This window comes from Rhamphochromis sp. 'chilingali' (genome assembly GCF_963969265.1).
Source record: "Rhamphochromis sp. 'chilingali' genome assembly, chromosome: 11".
In the NCBI taxonomy this organism is placed as follows: Eukaryota; Metazoa; Chordata; class Actinopteri; order Cichliformes; family Cichlidae; genus Rhamphochromis; species Rhamphochromis sp. 'chilingali'.
This window is the reverse complement of record NC_137938.1, coordinates 16420835-16439733: the sequence shown is the minus strand read 5'-3', so window position 1 is coordinate 16439733 and position 18899 is coordinate 16420835. Positions and strand designations below refer to the sequence as shown.

General features: G+C 40.8%; 1 protein-coding gene across 1 annotated transcript; it reads left to right on the top strand.

Moving 5' to 3' along the window:
* Nucleotides 1-14504: 14504 nt before the first annotated feature.
* On the top strand, nucleotides 14505-18250 carry tmem74 (transmembrane protein 74). The gene is made up of 2 exons (XM_080896148.1): nucleotides 14505-14634; nucleotides 15276-18250. Exon 2 carries the CDS (start codon nucleotides 15343-15345, stop codon nucleotides 16186-16188), a length of 846 nt encoding a protein of 281 aa, XP_080752274.1. The 5' UTR covers nucleotides 14505-14634; nucleotides 15276-15342; the 3' UTR covers nucleotides 16189-18250.
* The last annotated feature ends 649 nt before the right edge of the window (nucleotides 18251-18899 follow it).

Below are 18899 nucleotides of genomic sequence, written 5' to 3'. Positions count from 1 at the left end.
AGCCAATCAATGCTCTCGCATATGAACAAATCATAGCGAAGAGTCAGATTTTTTTTTAAATAAAACACCTCATTCACGGGATACATTGAACTGAAATGTATTTATTATATCTAATAATAATAAAGATCAAGTTGTGTTAGGCACTCATTTGCTAGAGTTATTTATGCCGTCATATCTAATTGTAATATTATTGTACTGTGTTATAATTATGTACTCCTTAAAATGCATATAATAAAGAAAGTTAAACAAGTGAACAGATAACCCTGACTGTTAATGATTAGGAGGAAAGCACACTTATAAGCCATTAATACATTAATACTCTAAAGCCTTGTTTCTTTCATAAATAGCTCCTTTTCACCTTTAAACTCCCATTTTACACTGTAAGTGTTCTATATTGAATCAACCAGCAATTGCATAAAAATGAAAAGAAAACCGGCAAATTTACTGTAATTAACAAATTGATTTCATTATTTCAGTGAGAAATGTGTCATTTTTGCATTTCATAATATTTTAATGCTTCTGCTTGTACAGAAACATTGGAGGTTTTACATATTAAATATAAGTTTGCCAGGGACTTTATTGGGTATGCCTTGATAATTTGTGGGTTGAACCCCCTTTTTGCCTTCAGGACTGCCTTAATTAATGGTGTAGCTTAAGAAAGGTGCTGTAAACATTACTCCGAGATTTTGCTCCATATTGACATGACAGCATCAAATACTTGTTGCAGATTTGTTTCTCATTAAACACTCCCATTACACCACATCCCAAAGAGCACCTTTGGGATGTGGTGAGAGCTGGTGAGTGTGGGGATCATTTGAGTACAGTGAACAAACCACAATGTTCAAGACACCAGCTTGAGATGATCTGAGCTGTGTGACATGGGATGTAAGCCTGCTGGAAGCAGCCAAAAAAGATGGGTATACTGTGGTCATAAAGGGATGGGCATAGTCAGGGACAATACTCTGATGACATCTTTACTTCTGAATACACTTTTTGCCCAAGGAATTGATTCCCATTGGGAAATATATTTTCTCTCTTAATCTTAGAGGTGTTTGTGCAGGAAAAACCCCAGTATATCATTGAACAAGCCAAGTGCCAATCAGTACCACCACCAGAAAACTGACACATACATGCAGCACATTATTCATTTATGCCTTACCTTTCCTTACGCCTAGTAATATTCATAAAGAGAGAGGGTAAAAAAAGCTACACAGAGTGTCAATATCCAGATACCTGGAACCACGTGAACATAGTAATGTAATAAAAGATAAAACATAATCCCATAAAGTGCAATAAGATAATACTAAACATGTTATTGAGTCCTGCAGGCACCAAAGAAAACCTGTTATGGCAGTATAAGGATATAAAATTTTCAAATATATAAAAGGTGACTTTAATATCTCCGTAGTGCAATATTGTGCAATATTGTGTCATCTGTGGTAGTTCCAAAAATACTGGCAGCATGACTCGGAGCTATCTAATGTCTGACAGCAGCATATCTGTACCATATTACATGTTTTTAAGCTCATTTATGTCTCTGAGATTTGTATTACACAGTGCGTCTCTATTCAAATTGACTTGCAGGTGAACTCTGTGATCAGCGTAGCAGGGGAAAGGGCTGTCGCTGCTTCCTTCTCACTCTCTGTTGTCTACCTGCATCAACATGATTTTCTCATCAAGAAGGAAAGGAGCTGAAGGTTCACGCTGTTCAGCATTGCTTTTCCATTATACCTCTCTGTCTACATTGCTACGTAGACAGAGAGAAAGGCGGGAACCCACCAGCAACAATTTTCCTAGGGGATAACACCTGTAACATGAGCTGAGGTGGAGTTGTATGTGCGTGTGTGTGAAGTGCCTCTCAGAGGGAGAGGAGGGGGAAAAAAGTCCTCTACTGTCTACTTCTATCTCCATCTGCATGGAAATCCACTGTGGATTATCAAACTGACGCAGGCATGATTTAACTCTTTTTGATTAGCGCTCTTCCTCTCATCCCTGTGGTGTTTTTAGGCCCCGCAGACAAAAAAGGATGAGCAAACCAGCTGAGGCAGTTGCTCATCACTAGTCCAGATTACAGTGATACTGATTGTTTTCCCAGGAAAGCTGCACAGGCTTGAGTAAAAGAAGGATGGATTACTCAGATATTAGCAGAGTAGGCAATGCAGCTGTTTATATCACTGTGTGGATAACCTTCCCAGAAGGCCTGTTCAGCAACAAGAGCTGAAAGGCGTGTAGGAAAAGAGCTACTTTCCACACCGTGGCTAGATTGTCCACAGGATGTATGGATAAAAAGCAAGACAGTGTAAAAGGATCAGCAGTTATCTTGGTTTTAGGCTTCCTGAGTTGTCGCAGTCTTTAGCCAGTTGGCTTTCTTGGGATAATCCCAGCATCCTTGCAAAGGTTTTATATCAGTGTCCTTATCCAGTGGCTTTAATTCACTGTCACCTCTGTATTGATTTTCTCTGTGCTATTACGCTGCACCACCGGGTAAGTGAAGTGTTTCGGTTCAGGTGGGAGACCGCGACAGATCATCACTCATCACGGCAGAGGGGTCAAGAGGTAAAATCACACAATTTGCAGGTGGGCAAAAAAAATTTGTAATTACTCCCCTGAAGAACACATCCAGGCCTACAAGCTTGCATTTAACGAATATTGATTCTAGTAATGTGCAAGATCATGCTCGCTGTGATGTAGCTGCATTCTGCTGACTGCGTACCAAATCATCATTAGTCAGGCATGTGTGAATCAAATCTGATCATTGTTTTTGTTTTCTGTTGTAGGTATTTCAGGATCATAACTGGGAGATTATTTATTTATCACTGAAGTGGAAATGTTACTGTCAGTCCCTTTCTTATTTGCAACAACGGTTTGACATTTTAGAGAATTTGATTTCTGATGCAAAGAATGAGCTGGTGGCCATGGGAGAGAGAGTCTGAAGATAGCCATCCAACTACAACAACAATCCTCTCACGATCATAACATCATATTAGACACAAACAATAACAATAACTCATTGCCAAACAAAATCTTAAACTATCCCTTCAAGTAAAAGCAGGCTAATGATGTTTGTTTTCTTTACTGCACAATGTCATAACAGTGTGAAGTTCATGTTCATCAGCTCTGTGCATCATATGATCATGTGATCATGATTCACATTCACTCAAAAATAAATCTAAGTCAAAGAGTTTTTCTCTGAAAATACCATAAAGGCATAAATAGAAATAAACATTGTTCAGTACTTGAACAAACTGTACTTTTCACAGCTAACCAGTTCATAACTTTCACCTATGTCCTGATGCTGTTTCCAACTCTCACCATCATTTATTGTGGGTCTGCAATGCCACCTGGTGGTTAAGGTGTGCTACTGCCTTTAAATGAACAAGATGAGCTAAGCTGCCAGAAATGTGTGATGACTGACTATTAACTAAAGATAAGAGAGATCTATGCACATGTACTTAGGGTCTGTGAGTGCATTTTGGATGCTTGAAAGTGTGAGCAAGTGGCTGCTATCTAGTTTTGTATTATTTGTTTGTTTTTTTAAAAGAAGTTCAAAGGCCTAATGTTGTTTGAATTTGATATCTATTCAGTTTTTGTGCTATAGAGTCCTTTAACAGTTTCCTTTGGGTTACATAGAAATGCTTTTCTTTCCTTTGTCTCCATAATTCATATTTATGAAACGCATCCCTTCAGTGTTTCTTTGGGTTGATGTTTCATCTCCAGGAATAGCCGGCTGTTGCTGAAAGATTACAGGACACAAAACAAATCGTGATGGAGAGCCAGCCATCTGATGCTGTAAAGGGGTCTCTCTATCTACTTTTGCCCAGGAGGTAAAAGAACTGTTATGCGAGTGGCTACGGATATCTGAATATCTTATCACTGGGCACATTCGCAAATTCACATCAGTCGCTTCTGTGTTAATGCAATCCATTATTCATGTGCTGCAGCTTTTAAGAAAGAGGTCCTTTTGTTCCAACTCGAAAATTCAAGGTAAACTTGAGAAGCAAAAATCGGTACTGATGGTAGTGGTGCCAGTAGACTACTCAGTGCTTGGCTCACTGTATTCACCAAATATAAATGAGTTCTTTGGCTCAAACACAAGGCTTTCCCATTTGCCCGATGAATAAAACTCATTCAATTTTCTCAAAAATGTTTGCCTTGCCCATACTAAATAGCAATTGTGACTTTGCCTGCACACAGAGATCCCAGAGCTTAACTGACGTTGACTATGTATTTGTTAAAAGAAATATGCGATCCGGACGCTAAAACATGCGGTTTGTTGTGTTTTAATTAGGCCACAGCATAATAGCTGTGAGAGATAATCAGTGTCGCAGATGGAGACACAGAGGCAGAAGACAGGAGAGACCATTATCATCAAGAGCACTGAGAGCTTTATAATGCAAAAGCAGCTGTGGCGTGAAGGGATAACATCGCATTAATTATGATAAAGAGACGATAAAGAGAAGAGGGGTCGATGAAATGGTGGATTTAATGAATTATCTGAGTTGCCTTTCTTAATTACAAAGGCTGTTTGTGTGTGTGTGTGTGTGTGTGTGTGTGTGTGTGTGTGTGTGTGTGTGTGTGTGTGTGTGTGTGTGTGTGTGTGTGTGTGTGTGTGTGTGTGTATGAAGGCTAATCTTTGCATGTAGTATAAATCTTTGCCTACACACACACACAAACACATACAAGCCAGTAGGAAAGCCATTATTATCCTTCCATTATCCCACAGTGTCTGTCTTGAAACCAGACACACCGCGTCATTTAAGAAAGTCACTGCAAATTTACTTTAAGGTCTAAAGTGCTAAATAATTTATAACAGTGTCTGCTGCCACCACTACATCGAGTATTCAAAATAAAATAAAAAAATATCCCAACTAACCCAGTAGGCCTTCCACTTAATTCCCTCGTCACCCCGCTGTCTGCCAGCACTCTCCTTTCTGGAAGGCCTTTTAAGAGCTGCTCGAGGGTTTGCGTGCCAGATTTCCCAAACAAACTCTTGTGTACACCTGCTTATTAATAATCTACTGTTCCCTGCCATGTGGCACACTTCATCATAAGAGACCTTAGCATGACCTCTAGCTGCAGGAAGCATATGGTACTCATGGCTTAGTTTGACCTACAACTTGACTGCACTTGTTATTTTCAAGCTGTGAGGCAGCTCCTAAAATCACCCACAATAACTGAGAAGATTTTCCTGCCATTTATATTTGAAATGTGTGGACATGGCCTGAAAGAGCTCTTCCTAAACTGGTTACTAAATGTACGTAGACATTGAAACCAGTGATTTACTGAATGGGGTTGAAATACAAGAAAGAAAACAAAAAGTATGAACATTTTTTCAAACTTATGTCTTTCCTCTGTCATGGGTGAATTGTATTTCTGTCCACTGTTTCAGAAAATGTATTGGGAATCTTTCAAGGTTGTTATTGCAGCACCTTTAAAACCTACAAGCGCGGATCCAAAAAAAAAGCCACTAATCAGAAGGTCGGTGGTTCGATCCCAGGCTTCCTCCTGGCTGCATGCCAAATATCCTTGGGCAAGATACTAACCCCATGTTTGCCTACTGGTGGTGGTCAGAGGGCCTGGTGGCGTCAGTGTCCGGCAGCCTCGCCTCTGTCAGTGCGCCCTAGGCTACAACGTAGCTTACCATTGCCAGTGTGTGAATGACTGAATGTAGTGTAAAGCGCTTTGGGGTCCTTAAGGACTAGAAAAGCGCTATACAAATGCAGGCCATTTACCACCCTTTTCTTTTGTACAGCTGACTCACATCAGCAGTTAAAGGTATTTAAGGCCAGAGAAAAGTGAGCTCTGGTGCCAGAGAGTCATGTTGGTGGTTGCAGCTAGTGAGCTGTGTTCGGTGATGGTTTACTCCTGCTCTGTGGAGAGGAGTGTTTCTTGACTAAACTTTTTTTAACTTACTTTTCAGTTTACTGACCGATGCCTGAGTCTTTGTTTGTTTCTTCAAATGGTGATAGCGGCTTGCCCGTCTCTTTTAGCTGAGTTATTAATAGAAACTTTAATAAAACTCTTTTATTTAACCCTTTTGCCTCCCTGTCTCCTTTTTCCGACCTGGACACTTTTTGTTGCTTTCCCACATCGCCTGGACCCACTTGGCCATGTTTACCACTATGCAGCATCCCTTCGTTTTTAAACAACAGACCCTAAACATCTGGGAAATGAGGACACCAGCTGCTGGAATTTTGGGAGAGATATCTTGTCCCAGTCTTTCGTTGATATCAGATTCTCATTTGCCAACACTCCTGTGTCTTCTTTGTCATATTTTGCATTTTTCATGATTTATCAAATGTTTCCAACTGATGAAAGGTGTCGCCTGCAGCCAGGTCAGCTCAGCACCCGAGTCATCCACTACTAAGCCATGTTAGCAGTCTTGCTGAAATGTGCAAAGCCTTCTCTGAAAAAGCTGTAATCTGGATGAGAACGTGTTGCTTTAAAACCTGTAGATACCTTTCTATATGTACAAGCTGCCAGTTCCATACACACTGATGCACCTCCATGCCATCAGAGATGCAGACTTTGGAATTGAGAGCCGATAACAAGGCAAACATGTGGATAAACATGCATGCCACACTGATTTTTGATGCTGCAGGTATTTATCAAAGTCAAAGGAAAAACCTATGACCCATCCGGCTGTGGACAGCAAACATGCCATCAGTAGGTCTACTTACGTTTTTTTTTTTTTTTTTAATCTAATTACATTCACTGACACAACAGTATTGCTACATTCATGCATGAATGGAAGACACTTCAGTTCTGTGTGAGTCACATTAAGCTGCAGTTTATATGATGGTCAATCTTTATGCAAAAATGTGATTAAATAACTGAAAAACTGCTCAGCATACTGCAAAAATGTAACTTACTGCATGTGATACGTGGATTACTTGAATATGTCTTGCATTGGGAAACTAGTCTTCCCCTCTATCAGATGCATCAACTCAACTTCTGTAACATTAATATAACAGTAAAAGCCCAGACATATGTGTGATCCTACGGTGAGATGACTCAGTGATAAGCTACAGGTTGGATTCATTGTCTTAGCACTTTGCTCAACGCTGTGAGACGTCCACCTGCAGCAATTACTAGTTGAGTGAAATACTCTCCCACTAGTGACGTCAGGTGCAGATGATTAAAGACATCCTTTTCTGTGAGTGTTAAATAATGGTGCAATTTGCAGAAGATTGTCTGCTGCAGAACCATATTGTGTGATTCATATACCGTAATATTCCCCGTCTCAGTATTTGCTCTTTGATCTTTATTGTTCTCATGCATTCATGGGGCGATGAATCTACAAAAGAATATAAAATAATATACAATCGATGAGGGGAAAAAGTTCACAAATAAGTGCAGATAAACATCCATATTCCTTGTATGTAAATATGTTTTTTATGAGCAACGGCTCACTGAGCTGTATCGCTCTTACAGTTCAAGCTGTCTCCACGAACAGTCAGTGAACATTCAGTGACAGACACATACCAAAAAGTAGAAATCATAACACAGTAAAGCATGTTGAATATTGTGGTTTTACAGATTACAGCTACTGATGACCAGCCTGACCACAATTTTGAAGCCACAGCCGGGAGGGATCAGTTCAACCAGCCCTGCACATTCCAGGGCATGATGAGAGTGCTGACCAAGTGTCACAGTATCAACGCCTGCCTGCAGGACGAGTGTGTCACCCACATCAGATGTCGGGTAGCTCAGATAATGGAGCGACTCGTCATCTCCAAGAGCTATGGTCTGAACAAGAACTGCACTAAACAGGTCAGCGGAGGTGTGCTGAAGGGCCTGCAGAATATGTTCAATATGACAGAATACATTAGTGATTTTTGACTCTAGGAGCCGGAGTTTAGGGGCCCAATTCAGCGGTGTGACCAGCTTGTCTGATTATTAAATAGTGCAAGATTCTAATAAACTTAAAGATTGAATTGTAGGACGTTTGTAAGATCTTAGTTGCCGGATAGCTTTAGGTTGTAAATATACTTGTACTGCAAAGAACATGTTCGTTTCTGATTCTAAGGACAACAGATTAGAAAACGAAAGATGTTGTTTAGGATCGCGTGATCTGCATTTTTACATGGTTGAGAGAGGACACTGTAATTTAAAGACGACTTTGAGTTAAATACAATAAATACTGGAGTTTTACTTTAAGTGTAGGTCATACATTTATAGGAAAGTTCTGCTTTCTTTAACTTTTTTCAGAAGTTTCATTCAACAGTTATAAATCAGCCAACCAATTTCAAAACGGTAATTTCATCTATGCCAAATCTGTTTTATGCTGCTCTACTCATTACCCCCTGGGATTTTATAAAGCATGGCTGTATGAAAGATAAGCTTAAAGGCTCTCAGCTCTAGCAGATCCCCCATGAGAGGGGAAAACATGTCTTCCACAGGATGTGGGATAGAGGGGGCCACTTGACTCTGAGAGCAGACACCTGCAAGTCCCTCTAGGTTTCCAGGAAAACTGTCTTTGCTTGAGGCTGGGGCAGCCCTCCAGTCCTCCAGGCCTTGCTGATATGAGAACAGAGATTTCAATGCCTTTCTCTGCACTTACAGGAACAAAGTTTTCACTGCAGGCAGTGGGAGTGTGTTGCTGTCCTTGCTAATTTACTGGCAAATCCTCATGCAGTTAAAGAAAGTGTATTGAGCTTAAGAAATTCAGGACTTATAATCTACCTTAATAATCCATATCTCCAGATCTTTCTTCAGCTTATACTTCAGTTACCCATCAGACTGAGAAGCAGTGTGACAAGTGCTTGATCACACATGTAACCATGATGCCTCATGCTGACTTGCTGTCTAAACCGAGTTGGGGTTTTTTATTACCAGTATTCACTGGTAACCAAAACAATGAACAACATCAACACTTAAACAGAAAACTTTATAACTACAGACAACCCTAAATCTCACATCAGACACACTACAGGAGCTTTCATGAAACACAAGTCCTTATCAGAGTACAATAGCTTAAAACAGGAATAACTAAATCAGACATACTTCTCCGGTGAATTATATTATACATACTATTTGGAATATTTGGAATATGGGAGAAAAGTTGATTAAAAATGATGCAAATTAGTCAATTTTGTAATGTTACAGAGCTCTGTGTGTGTACTGCTGAGCGAAACACAGACAGGCTCTCGTGCTCTCTGCAGTTTTCATTATGGGACGCTGTCTCTATAGAAACTTTGCACTTAGATAAATGTTTTTAAAAAAACACTGGCGATCACTCTGATCACTGTAAAAGGATCTTGTGTTGGGCAACTATCCTCGACTCCCCAAGTTAACCTCTGTTTTGTTAGATAAGAAATAGTAGCAAAGCTTACCAGAATTTTTTTCAGGGTGAGGACTCAGTGAAGAGCAGTAGGATGGGGCCAAAGATTTGGTGCAGCGCTCACAGCTGTGAGAAGTTCACCTGCACCAACAGTCGTTCTGCTAACAACTCCATCTGACAAAAACACACAGAAACACCTTCAAATACATATGCAGAAAGGCTAGAGCTAGTGGGAGAAGTTTCCTCTCTTCTAGATTTAGGTCCATAGGTATTTGGACAGAGACACATTTATTTTTTTGGTTTTGTTTTGATTATTTTGCCTCTGTGCATCATCAGAGATGATTTTAAACGAAACAATTAGGATGTGATTGAAGTGCAGACTTTCAGCTTTAATTCAAAGGGTTTAACAAAAGTATTATATTAGCTCAGATTTTCAGAAGCTCAAAAGTAATTGACGAATTCACTGGAAAAAGTTTCATGACCAAGATGATGATGAAAAAGAAGTAGTCTGAGATTCAACCTAATGTCTATTAAGAATGAATCTACTCATGCTTAACCAGGGATAGCCCTAGCCCAAGTTACCCCTTTGCTGGTAGAATAAATTCCTGGTGGTATTGAACTTTCCATTGGATATCATGTGCAGAAAAAGTAAAACAAAAGATAAACCATGAAGTAAGGAGCGCTCATATCCCAGCAGAGAGCTGAGCATTTTGGTTTTCCAGTTCTTGTGATTCCGACCATTGAATCTGTTTTGAACTCCTGTGAGCTCACCTCCATAAACTGCACTAACTTCTCCTCTGTTCACAGTTTCTACATCTTTACTGTGCTTTTTCTTTCTTTTTTAGTATTATGTAGTAATACCAAAAACAAAAAATACTCAACTGCTGGTCAACATACAGCACTCATATTATTTCTTACAGTTAAGAGTAAAGAAGTACTACCATCATACAATAAAGCTAACAAATAAAAATGAACTTTACTCAGAAAAGGTAAAACATTTGTCAAACAGCTGAACGCTTCCCCATCACAAATGATTGCATGTTGAGCCAAACTGCTGTGCCCCACGGTAACACTCGAGCAGTTAAGTGGAAATAATTTAATGAGGGTGCATCAAATTAATAATATGTTTTTGTCCAGATGGATAGAGCTAAAATACCCAGTTTGTTAGTCTTGACATTATATTTCCATAATCAGAACCATCTCTAAACATTTTATAGTTTTAACAATTTCTTTATACGACTGTGACTGTCACTGTTCCAAGACAACATCAGCCACAACACAAGTTACATTTATGGAAAATATTTAAAGTCAAACAAAGCAGGAAAAATTTTCAGCCTGCAAAAGTAATTTATAAGGCAATCTTCTTTCCATCATTATTTGTGAGAAAGCCTACTTTTTTTTAAAGCATGCTAAAGCTAGCAAGCTAATGCTAGCAAATTGCTTTGTTTCACATATTTTATATGCACTTAATGGAGACTATATTATCGGTACACCTTAGTCAAAGCAATGCTGGAAATCAGAACATGGGCACACTGTGATCACAGAGAGATGAACATGGTCAGTAACAAAACTCAGGTAAGCTCCGGCATTTAAACAATGCTTAGATGGCACCAAGAGACCCAAAATGTGCCAAGAAAATATTTCCCACAACATTACACCACCAACAGCAATCTAAACTGTTGATACAAGGCAAGATGTTTCCATACTTTCGTGCTCTTTACACCAAATTCTGACCCTACCATCACCAGAAATCAAGGCACATCAGACCAGTCCACTGTCATCCCATTTCTGTTCAATATGTTCTTCTGCTGCTATGACTTGTCTGCTTCAAGGTTTGAAATGTTGTGTTTTGTACTGGGAAATTCCCAGTAGATCAACAGTTTTTGAAATACTTAGTCCAGTCCATCTGGCAGCTTTCTTTCCTATTCTGATGTTTACTTTGAACTTCAACAAGTCATCTTGTCTGAGCGTCTAAATGCGCTGATTTGCTGTCACGTGATTGGCTGAGAAGATATATGCATTAAAAAGCAGCTGAAGTGGTGGGCCTTGCTCACAGCTCTCTCATACAAGATCCTAAATAATCAGACTTCATCTTTTCTTAAAGACCTCATTGTACCATATCACCCAAATAGAGCACTTCTTTGTCAGTCTGCAGGCTTGTGGTTCCTAGGATATTTAGAAGTGGAATGAGAGGCAGAGCCTTCGGCTCAGGCACCTCTTCTGTGGAACCGGCTCCATGTTTGGATTTAGGAGAGGGGCACCCTGTCTGTTTTTAAGATTAGGCTTAAAACTTTGTTTTATAGTTAGGGCTGGATCAGGTAACCCTGAACCCTCCCTTAGGGAGCAATAGGTTTAGACTGCTGGGGGCTTCCTATGATGCACTATTTCTTCTTTACTCACCTTTTCCACTCCCTGTGTGTTTATGTACCACTCTGCATTTAATCATTAGTTAATATAATTTTCTGTCTCTCTTCCACACAGTGTCTTTTACCTTGTCTTCTTCTCCTCACCCCCAACCGGTCACAGCAGATGGCTGCCCCTCACTGCGCCTGGTTCTGCCAGACGTTTCTTACTTTCAACAGTTTTTTAAGAGTTTTTCCTTTCCATTGTCACCAAGTTCTTGCTCATAGGGGGTCATCTGATTGCTGCGGTTTTCCTCTGTTTTCTCTGTATTATTGCATGGTAATAACCTTACAGTATAAAACGCCTTGTGGCAGAGGATGTTGTGATTTGGAGCTGTATAAATAGTATCTTATTGAATTGAATCAAGTGGTGTGTAAAGGTGAGTGTATTAGACTGATTGAATCTAATCATTTAATTATTATTTGGAATCTCATTTGGCTGAACATTTCTTGAAGAGTATGCCCGAGCTCAGCCCTGGACAACTCCTGATGACATGTACTGTGTTGGAGCGTAAACTACAAAAGCTGCACTACAGCCTATATCATTATACAGCAATAAATGATTTCTCTTTAGGAACGTGTTTGTTTTTTAGTCTGTTTTAACTTCATTATGCAGAACGTTGTTAGATTAAACCTGCAAGAAGGTACAAAGACCCTCTGGGCATTTTTTCTGGTAGCAGCTTATTTCACATCTCATGCGATTTTGTTAACTATGTTGCTTTGCAGTCTGCTGCTCCTGGACACTAAATAACTCCAGGAGCTCCCGGAGCAGCTGCAAGTAAGGTGAACTCAGTTATTTTCTCATTCATGAATTCATTTCATAATTCACACACCCACATGTGTCTAGCTCTTCTTGTCCCTCTTGCTGCCCCCTCTATCCCAACCATGACATCCACTACTGACTAAAGGAAAAGAACATCCATCTTTCATAGTCTTTACTCTTGTGTGCGGGTCTGTGCCTTTGGTAGAAGAGGCTACAAGGATATATGGATATGCACCCTTTAGGAGCACTGAATCCCCTGCTGCCCCTCCTCTTGCAGGCGTGATGTCCTTGCCAGCAGGAAAAGTGGTGCACTGTTGCAGACAGATAGCATCTCATGTTGGCTGTTGTTACAGATTTCAGCTTGCTGCCTCTGATTCTCTGCACAGGACTGGCTCTGACTACCATTATGATAAACCATTATGATCTATCAGTCAGTGACCTGGGAGGATTTGTGCTTCACATCCCTCTGAAAACTAATTTCTGGAACAAAAAGGGTAAAGTAAATCTTTGCCTCTTCCTGCCATTCTTTCTTCCCCCCCCTCCCACTCCTGTCCCTTTCTCCTTACTCATCTGTTAAATGGAAGTCTTGTTGGGAAATGAGCCAAAGCGATTCACCCAGCCACCAGGACCCAAGGAAAATGTGGCAACTATATTTATAGCTGCTGTCTGCTTGCACCAAATAAGGTGGAACAGTCAGCAAATTAATATATGTTTTAAAATAGGATTAGGCACTTAAACAGTTGCTGGTAGTTCGTACTTAGCATTTCGTTTACAAAGTGACACTCTCAAAGAGTCATTTGATTAATATGAATCCTTGAGTATGGTACCAAGACGAGTACGTGGAAGATGTAGAATGAATGACATAAACCTTTCAAAACATTTACATAGGGTCACAGATCAGAGGACCTATTATATGTCTAGATTAAACATGGATTAGGAGCGCTTTGAAATAGTGACCAGTAATCTTCTGAGAGAGCTCAAAAGAACAGATGGATATACAAAACACAGCTGGATAGCTTTTTCTGGCATGATGATGCCATTAATTGACATACAGAAGAGATTACTCTATGTTTGTCTATGATCTTCAGTTGTGTGGCTACAGAAATATTAAAATGCTGTACTGTATTTTTCCTGTAGAGTAGGCTACATGGGATCTAGAGTGACCAGGTGCCCCACCTTATGTGGGACTCTACAGCATTTTATTCCCCCTCTTTCCATCCCACATTTCGCCTGCCACTAGTTTAAAAAAGTCAACACATGAAATGTGTGGTTTAAAAAGAGATGTCCTGGCAAAAGGATGCATCACTGCTGGAAAGCAAAGATGATTAGCAGACAGAACAGCAGCTGAAATATCACTAGAGCCTTATTGCCAAAGCAAAGCAAACAGAAAAAACTTTTGTTTTTATATAAATCATTAGTGGTCACCCACAACATTAAAAGCACTGGCAGGTGACATGAATGACATCAATCATTGTTACAAAACAGTAACACTTTGAAAAGTCTGACCCTCCCAGCCTTTGTTTGCAGAACAGTTATACACACATCACAGCAAAGGCTATTTCCAAAGACAGAAGCTCCCCTCAGCAGAACAACAACAAGAAGCCCAGAGTACTGACCTAGTGCCCAGACCTATCCCAGTAAGCCGAGGAGTCCCCACTGTAAACTAATTTAATTCCCTTATCTCTACTGCATTAGCATCTCTGTATGAATTGTCTCTGTGGGGGTTTAACATTGCCTTCATAGAGACCTTGGGAATCTTTCCTAAACTCCTAATTTCACCAAGAGACTTTTCTTTTTCAATTTGTTGATGGCATTTGAGCTTATACATTATTTACGATATTTCCAAGTATAGTGCGCTTTACAACTATTAACTGGCATTTCGGTGCCATTCATAAGGATTTCCCTCAGCCCTTCAAGTCTTGGTTTCTGTTGACGGACAGCGATCGCAATCGACTCACAGATAGCAGCGCTCCTTTCAGCGCCACATCGTGGGCGTCGCAGGCTGTGTGTGTGTGGGAGGGACTAAGGGGAGAGCTCCCCTCAGTGCAGCCGGTCTGCCAAAGCACTGAGCAAGCTCAGAATATATTCAAAGCATATCTACCGATAAGGCTTTTTTTGTCTGCCTCCGTTGTGTGGTATCATCCGCTGTGACGGAGAGAAGTCGAAAGGGATGCTTAAGTAACGCGGTGAGTTTATTTCTGTTTATTAATGCAGCTTGAGGAGGATTGAGGGTTTTTTTGTGTGTGTGTTTTTTTAGTCAGGGATTAGAAAAAATATGCATCGCTGGTCCAACCCTTATGCAGAGGAGCATCTCATATCTTACGCTGAATCCAAATTAAGTGTGCAGGACGATTAGGGTATATCTTAGTGGTGCTTTTATTTAAAGCTACTGATGCTTTTTTACTGTAAGTATATGCACTCGGGCTGATAGTGGTTATGAATCTCTCTGCTTGCAGGGATTAGTTATAGCTCAGTTTCACAAAGGTGTTTATGGATCAAGCACTGTATATTTTAAAACAGAATTAAAATAGATAGCTTAATCTCGATTTGTACGTTTTGCTTACCTAATTGGATTAAGAGTCATTTGGCTAAGCACTGGCATATAAGCGCCTTTTAAGGTCCATTCTTAAACCATCTCATCAACTTTAAAGTGGTTTTTTCGTCAGCATTACTCTATTTTAACTATATGTGTATTCTTCATTTTACGCACAAGTTTTAGCGCATTCGTGAATTATGAAATATGAGAAAAAGAAGAATGCTATCTACAATGACATGAATCTCATTTATAAGCACCGTTAAACTTAGACGTGGTGTGTGTTCTTAATAGGGATGCTGTGGAGTGAAAACATCGTGGGAGGAAGGCTCAGAGTGAACCAGCGGGTGGTGAAACACGAATGGCTTCCCCAGAGCTGCTTCCCGCAAAGGAGGGAGGAAAACAGCCCGACATTTCCGACGCCCTTGACCGCGTTTCGGCCAAGCTGCATGCCCGCAAGTCGAGTGGATCAACAGGAGGAGCGATCCCGGGGGAGGGCGCCTGTAACCCGGTCCGCAGCTGCCATGGCCGGTGTCTTTCAACACCAAGGACAGCGCAGCGCAAGGCGGGCGCGGAGATTAAACTTGGTCACCTCGGTGAGGAAAAAATTCGAGTTTGTTGCGACGAGGAATTAGAGACATCTTTCACCTATATCGACGAGAATGTCAACCTGCGACTGGCCAGCCCGGAGTCTAGTTGCAAAAGTACTCACAGAGCCGTGCGCAACGGCGAGCCCTGCTCTGAGACTCTCCCCGAGTTTTCTTTTATGTCCGAGGATGATCTCTCCTTCGGGGAGGGCTCCGGGAATTCTATTGACTACGGCTTTATCAGTGCAGTCACGTTCCTGGTAACCGGGATCTCGTTGGTGATCATCTCCTACGCTGTACCCAGGGATGTGGTGGTGGACCGCGATAGCGTGTCGGCGAGAGAGATGGAGAAGCTGGAGATGGAAAGCGCCCGGATAGGTGCCCACCTGGATCGCTGCGTCATCGCGGGACTCTGCTTGCTCACGCTGGGCGGCGTGGTGCTCTCCACGCTGCTGATGATCTCCATGTGGAAGGGAGAGATGTATAGAAGAAAGGTCATCGCTTATTCCAAGCGTTCGGCCAAACTGTACGGCTCGATCAACCTGAAAACTAGATCCAGTCCCAGCCACTCATCCGGGCAGTATTCCTTAGAAGATGAAGTGGAGGAAACTATTACCTAAGCTGCTGCTCTGCATATAAAAGAATTGTGATTAACTGGGATATAATACCATTCACATTGTCATTCTCTAACATATACTGTACTTATAATTTCAAACTGTAAGTTTGCAACATTTTTATCTAATAGTGTAGCAACAGATCAAGCCTCCAGTTACATTTCCACGTGGCAAAAAGAGTGAACAAGAAAAGCATCCAAAGCAGTTATTACCAGAAATCTATTATTTGGAATTAAATTATTCCCAAATGATCTTTTTATGACTAAACTATTAGAAAAAAAAGTGCAGGGAGAGCATTAAGAGCTTTGTGCCACAAACATTGTATTTATTTATTTATTTTTGGCTCAAGATACAATCCCTGAGAGCTTCCATTTATTACTAAGGTTATTCCGTTGGTTATTCATATATAATGCAAACACCAAAATTGCACATAGGCACATTTCAGGAAGTAGGGGGATGCTTGTGTCCCCAGAGCAGGAAAGTGGGAGTAAGACGGGATGTATCGTTGTCCCTGTTTACTGTCACATGGGCGAATAGGCTCAGCAGTCCACATGGTAATATCCAGTGACAGTCCCTCTCTGGTGCAGTGCTGAGGTAAGCCAGTAAGGCTGGCTTCATGCATCTAAGCCAAAGCTGCACATTGATTTGATAGTTATGACAAATTTGACTGCAGTTGACAGCCATCACATCCACTCTGCACCTTCCTCTGCTCTCTGTTGATCTGCCCTGCTCCTCTTTCTCAGCTTCTTGCCTCACCTTCTCGCTGCCACAGCAGACTTCCCCTCCCCCTGCAGACCTTCAGCATATTTTAGACTTACACGCCTGCGGGAGGGGTCCCAAAAGACCACAACCCAAGTGCCTGTTACGTTTCAAGGTTGAGCAAGCCTGTGCTTACCAGTCTCTTTCCATCTTCTGCTACCTGAGGATGGACTTAAGAACAGCTAATCACAGATGAAAGCGCTGCCCTATTTCCCAAACGGAAAGCTGTCACTACTTCAAAGAGCTAATTACCTCTCTTAAGTGATGTCTCACTCTTTTTTAAAAGGTTATGTTTGATGTTATCACACTGATTTGCTGAGTTAAAAAAGAGAGAGAGAAAAGAAATGCAGGTGAGCACATAGAGCTTAGGAAAAGAGGTTTATCCTGTGCAGACTTGCTAAAAATGTTAATGCTCTAGTGACCTGACAAGGTGAAGACCTGCTTCTGTCTCTTGGTTAAGGAGGAATTCACTTTGGTCTAGGCTTAGTCTGAGTTAAAATAACCTTATGTTTCTCCTTGATGGTTTTTAATGCAGGCTGAAAAAAAACCTATTAAAAATCTCACACAATTGTCTTTAAAAAAAAGTCATTTTTTGCACTTAAGGCTCATAAATCATGCATGAAGCGCTAATTCTTATTTGCATATATTCTTATGAACAGCCAAATGTTGCATTCTGCAAGACGAGTTCAAGTGACTCTTACTGTTACCTTAGTTTCTTGTCCTTTCTTTTCTCGGGCTGTGTGACCCTATTTCAAGGCTTACATTCAAAACGACATGAGTCAGCCTCTATTAATGAGATGCGGAGGCTTATTAGTCGATGGTAAACAGCTCGGGGCTGTTGCTGTGCTTTTGTTCGGTTGTATTGCTTCTATATACTGTCAGAGCATATACATGCATTCTGAATGACATTCAGTTGATGGAAGATGGGAGATGATGGAAAAATGGCCTGAGATGGTAAGATTAAGCAAAAGACATTTATGTATGAGCCCGGATTTTGTCAACAATGGACTAATGCAAGTTTTTGTTATTAGAGCATTTAATTTCCTGTGTGTACATCCCTGAAGAGCAACCATTACATTTCAAAATTGCAATAAAACACTAAATGCAGACATTTCCAGGAAAGGTAATAAAAATTAATGATCCAAATAAGGCAAATTGTCCTGTTCTCTTCATAGGAGCTGTAAATCTTAATCATATTTCAATGAGAGGGCTTTCCTGGTCTCGTTGGCTGAGGAGGTGAAGTGCAACATCCAAGTTAGGTTGCTAGATTCTCATTTCTTCCCACTTCCTCTTTCTTTCACACTCCCCAGTAATTCCACATAAAATGAAACCTGTTCATCACTGATAGGTCAACACCAACGGAGCCACTGCCAAAAATTCTGAATGATACTATTGAGCAATTGGATCAAAATCCAGAAATATAACACTGCACTGCCTTTAATTTACAAATGTTGCAACATCTGTGACAATGTCACTCTTGTAACACACAGAAGGCCATAAATCCCAGAGGGGGGCACACATCAAACTCACATCAAAGAGCATCATGTGTGGTATATAATGCATTATGCTGTAGGTTTTCACATACTATTCTTTTCCTGCTCCCATTTTTCCTCTGTATCTCCCATTCTTCTTTCTGTCCTCCTCCTCACAGCCAACACCGGGCTTCCCCTCATACAGCCAACTAAATGTGTTCGGGGGATTTAATCAGGGGATTTGCTTGAAGCGACAGCATTTTACACGCCAAGCTCAAGTGTATTTCCAGAGGTTTCATGCATAAGCTCTTTATCCTTCAGCAGTGCACAGCTAAATCACCCTTATTGATATTTGGTTGACTTCTCCGTAAGTCGATCCTTTCGGGTAAGGCTGAGGTGCAGTCAAACTGCTGCCATCAGCTAATTTCCCAAAGGTGATATTACACTCCCCATCCTGTCATTGCTAAGACTACACGTATGTGTGTG

Coding starts and splice junctions, on each gene's coding strand:
- tmem74 (XM_080896148.1), top strand. CDS start 15,343: ATGGCTTCCCCAGAGCTGCTTCCCGCAAAGGAGGGAGGAAAACAGCCC.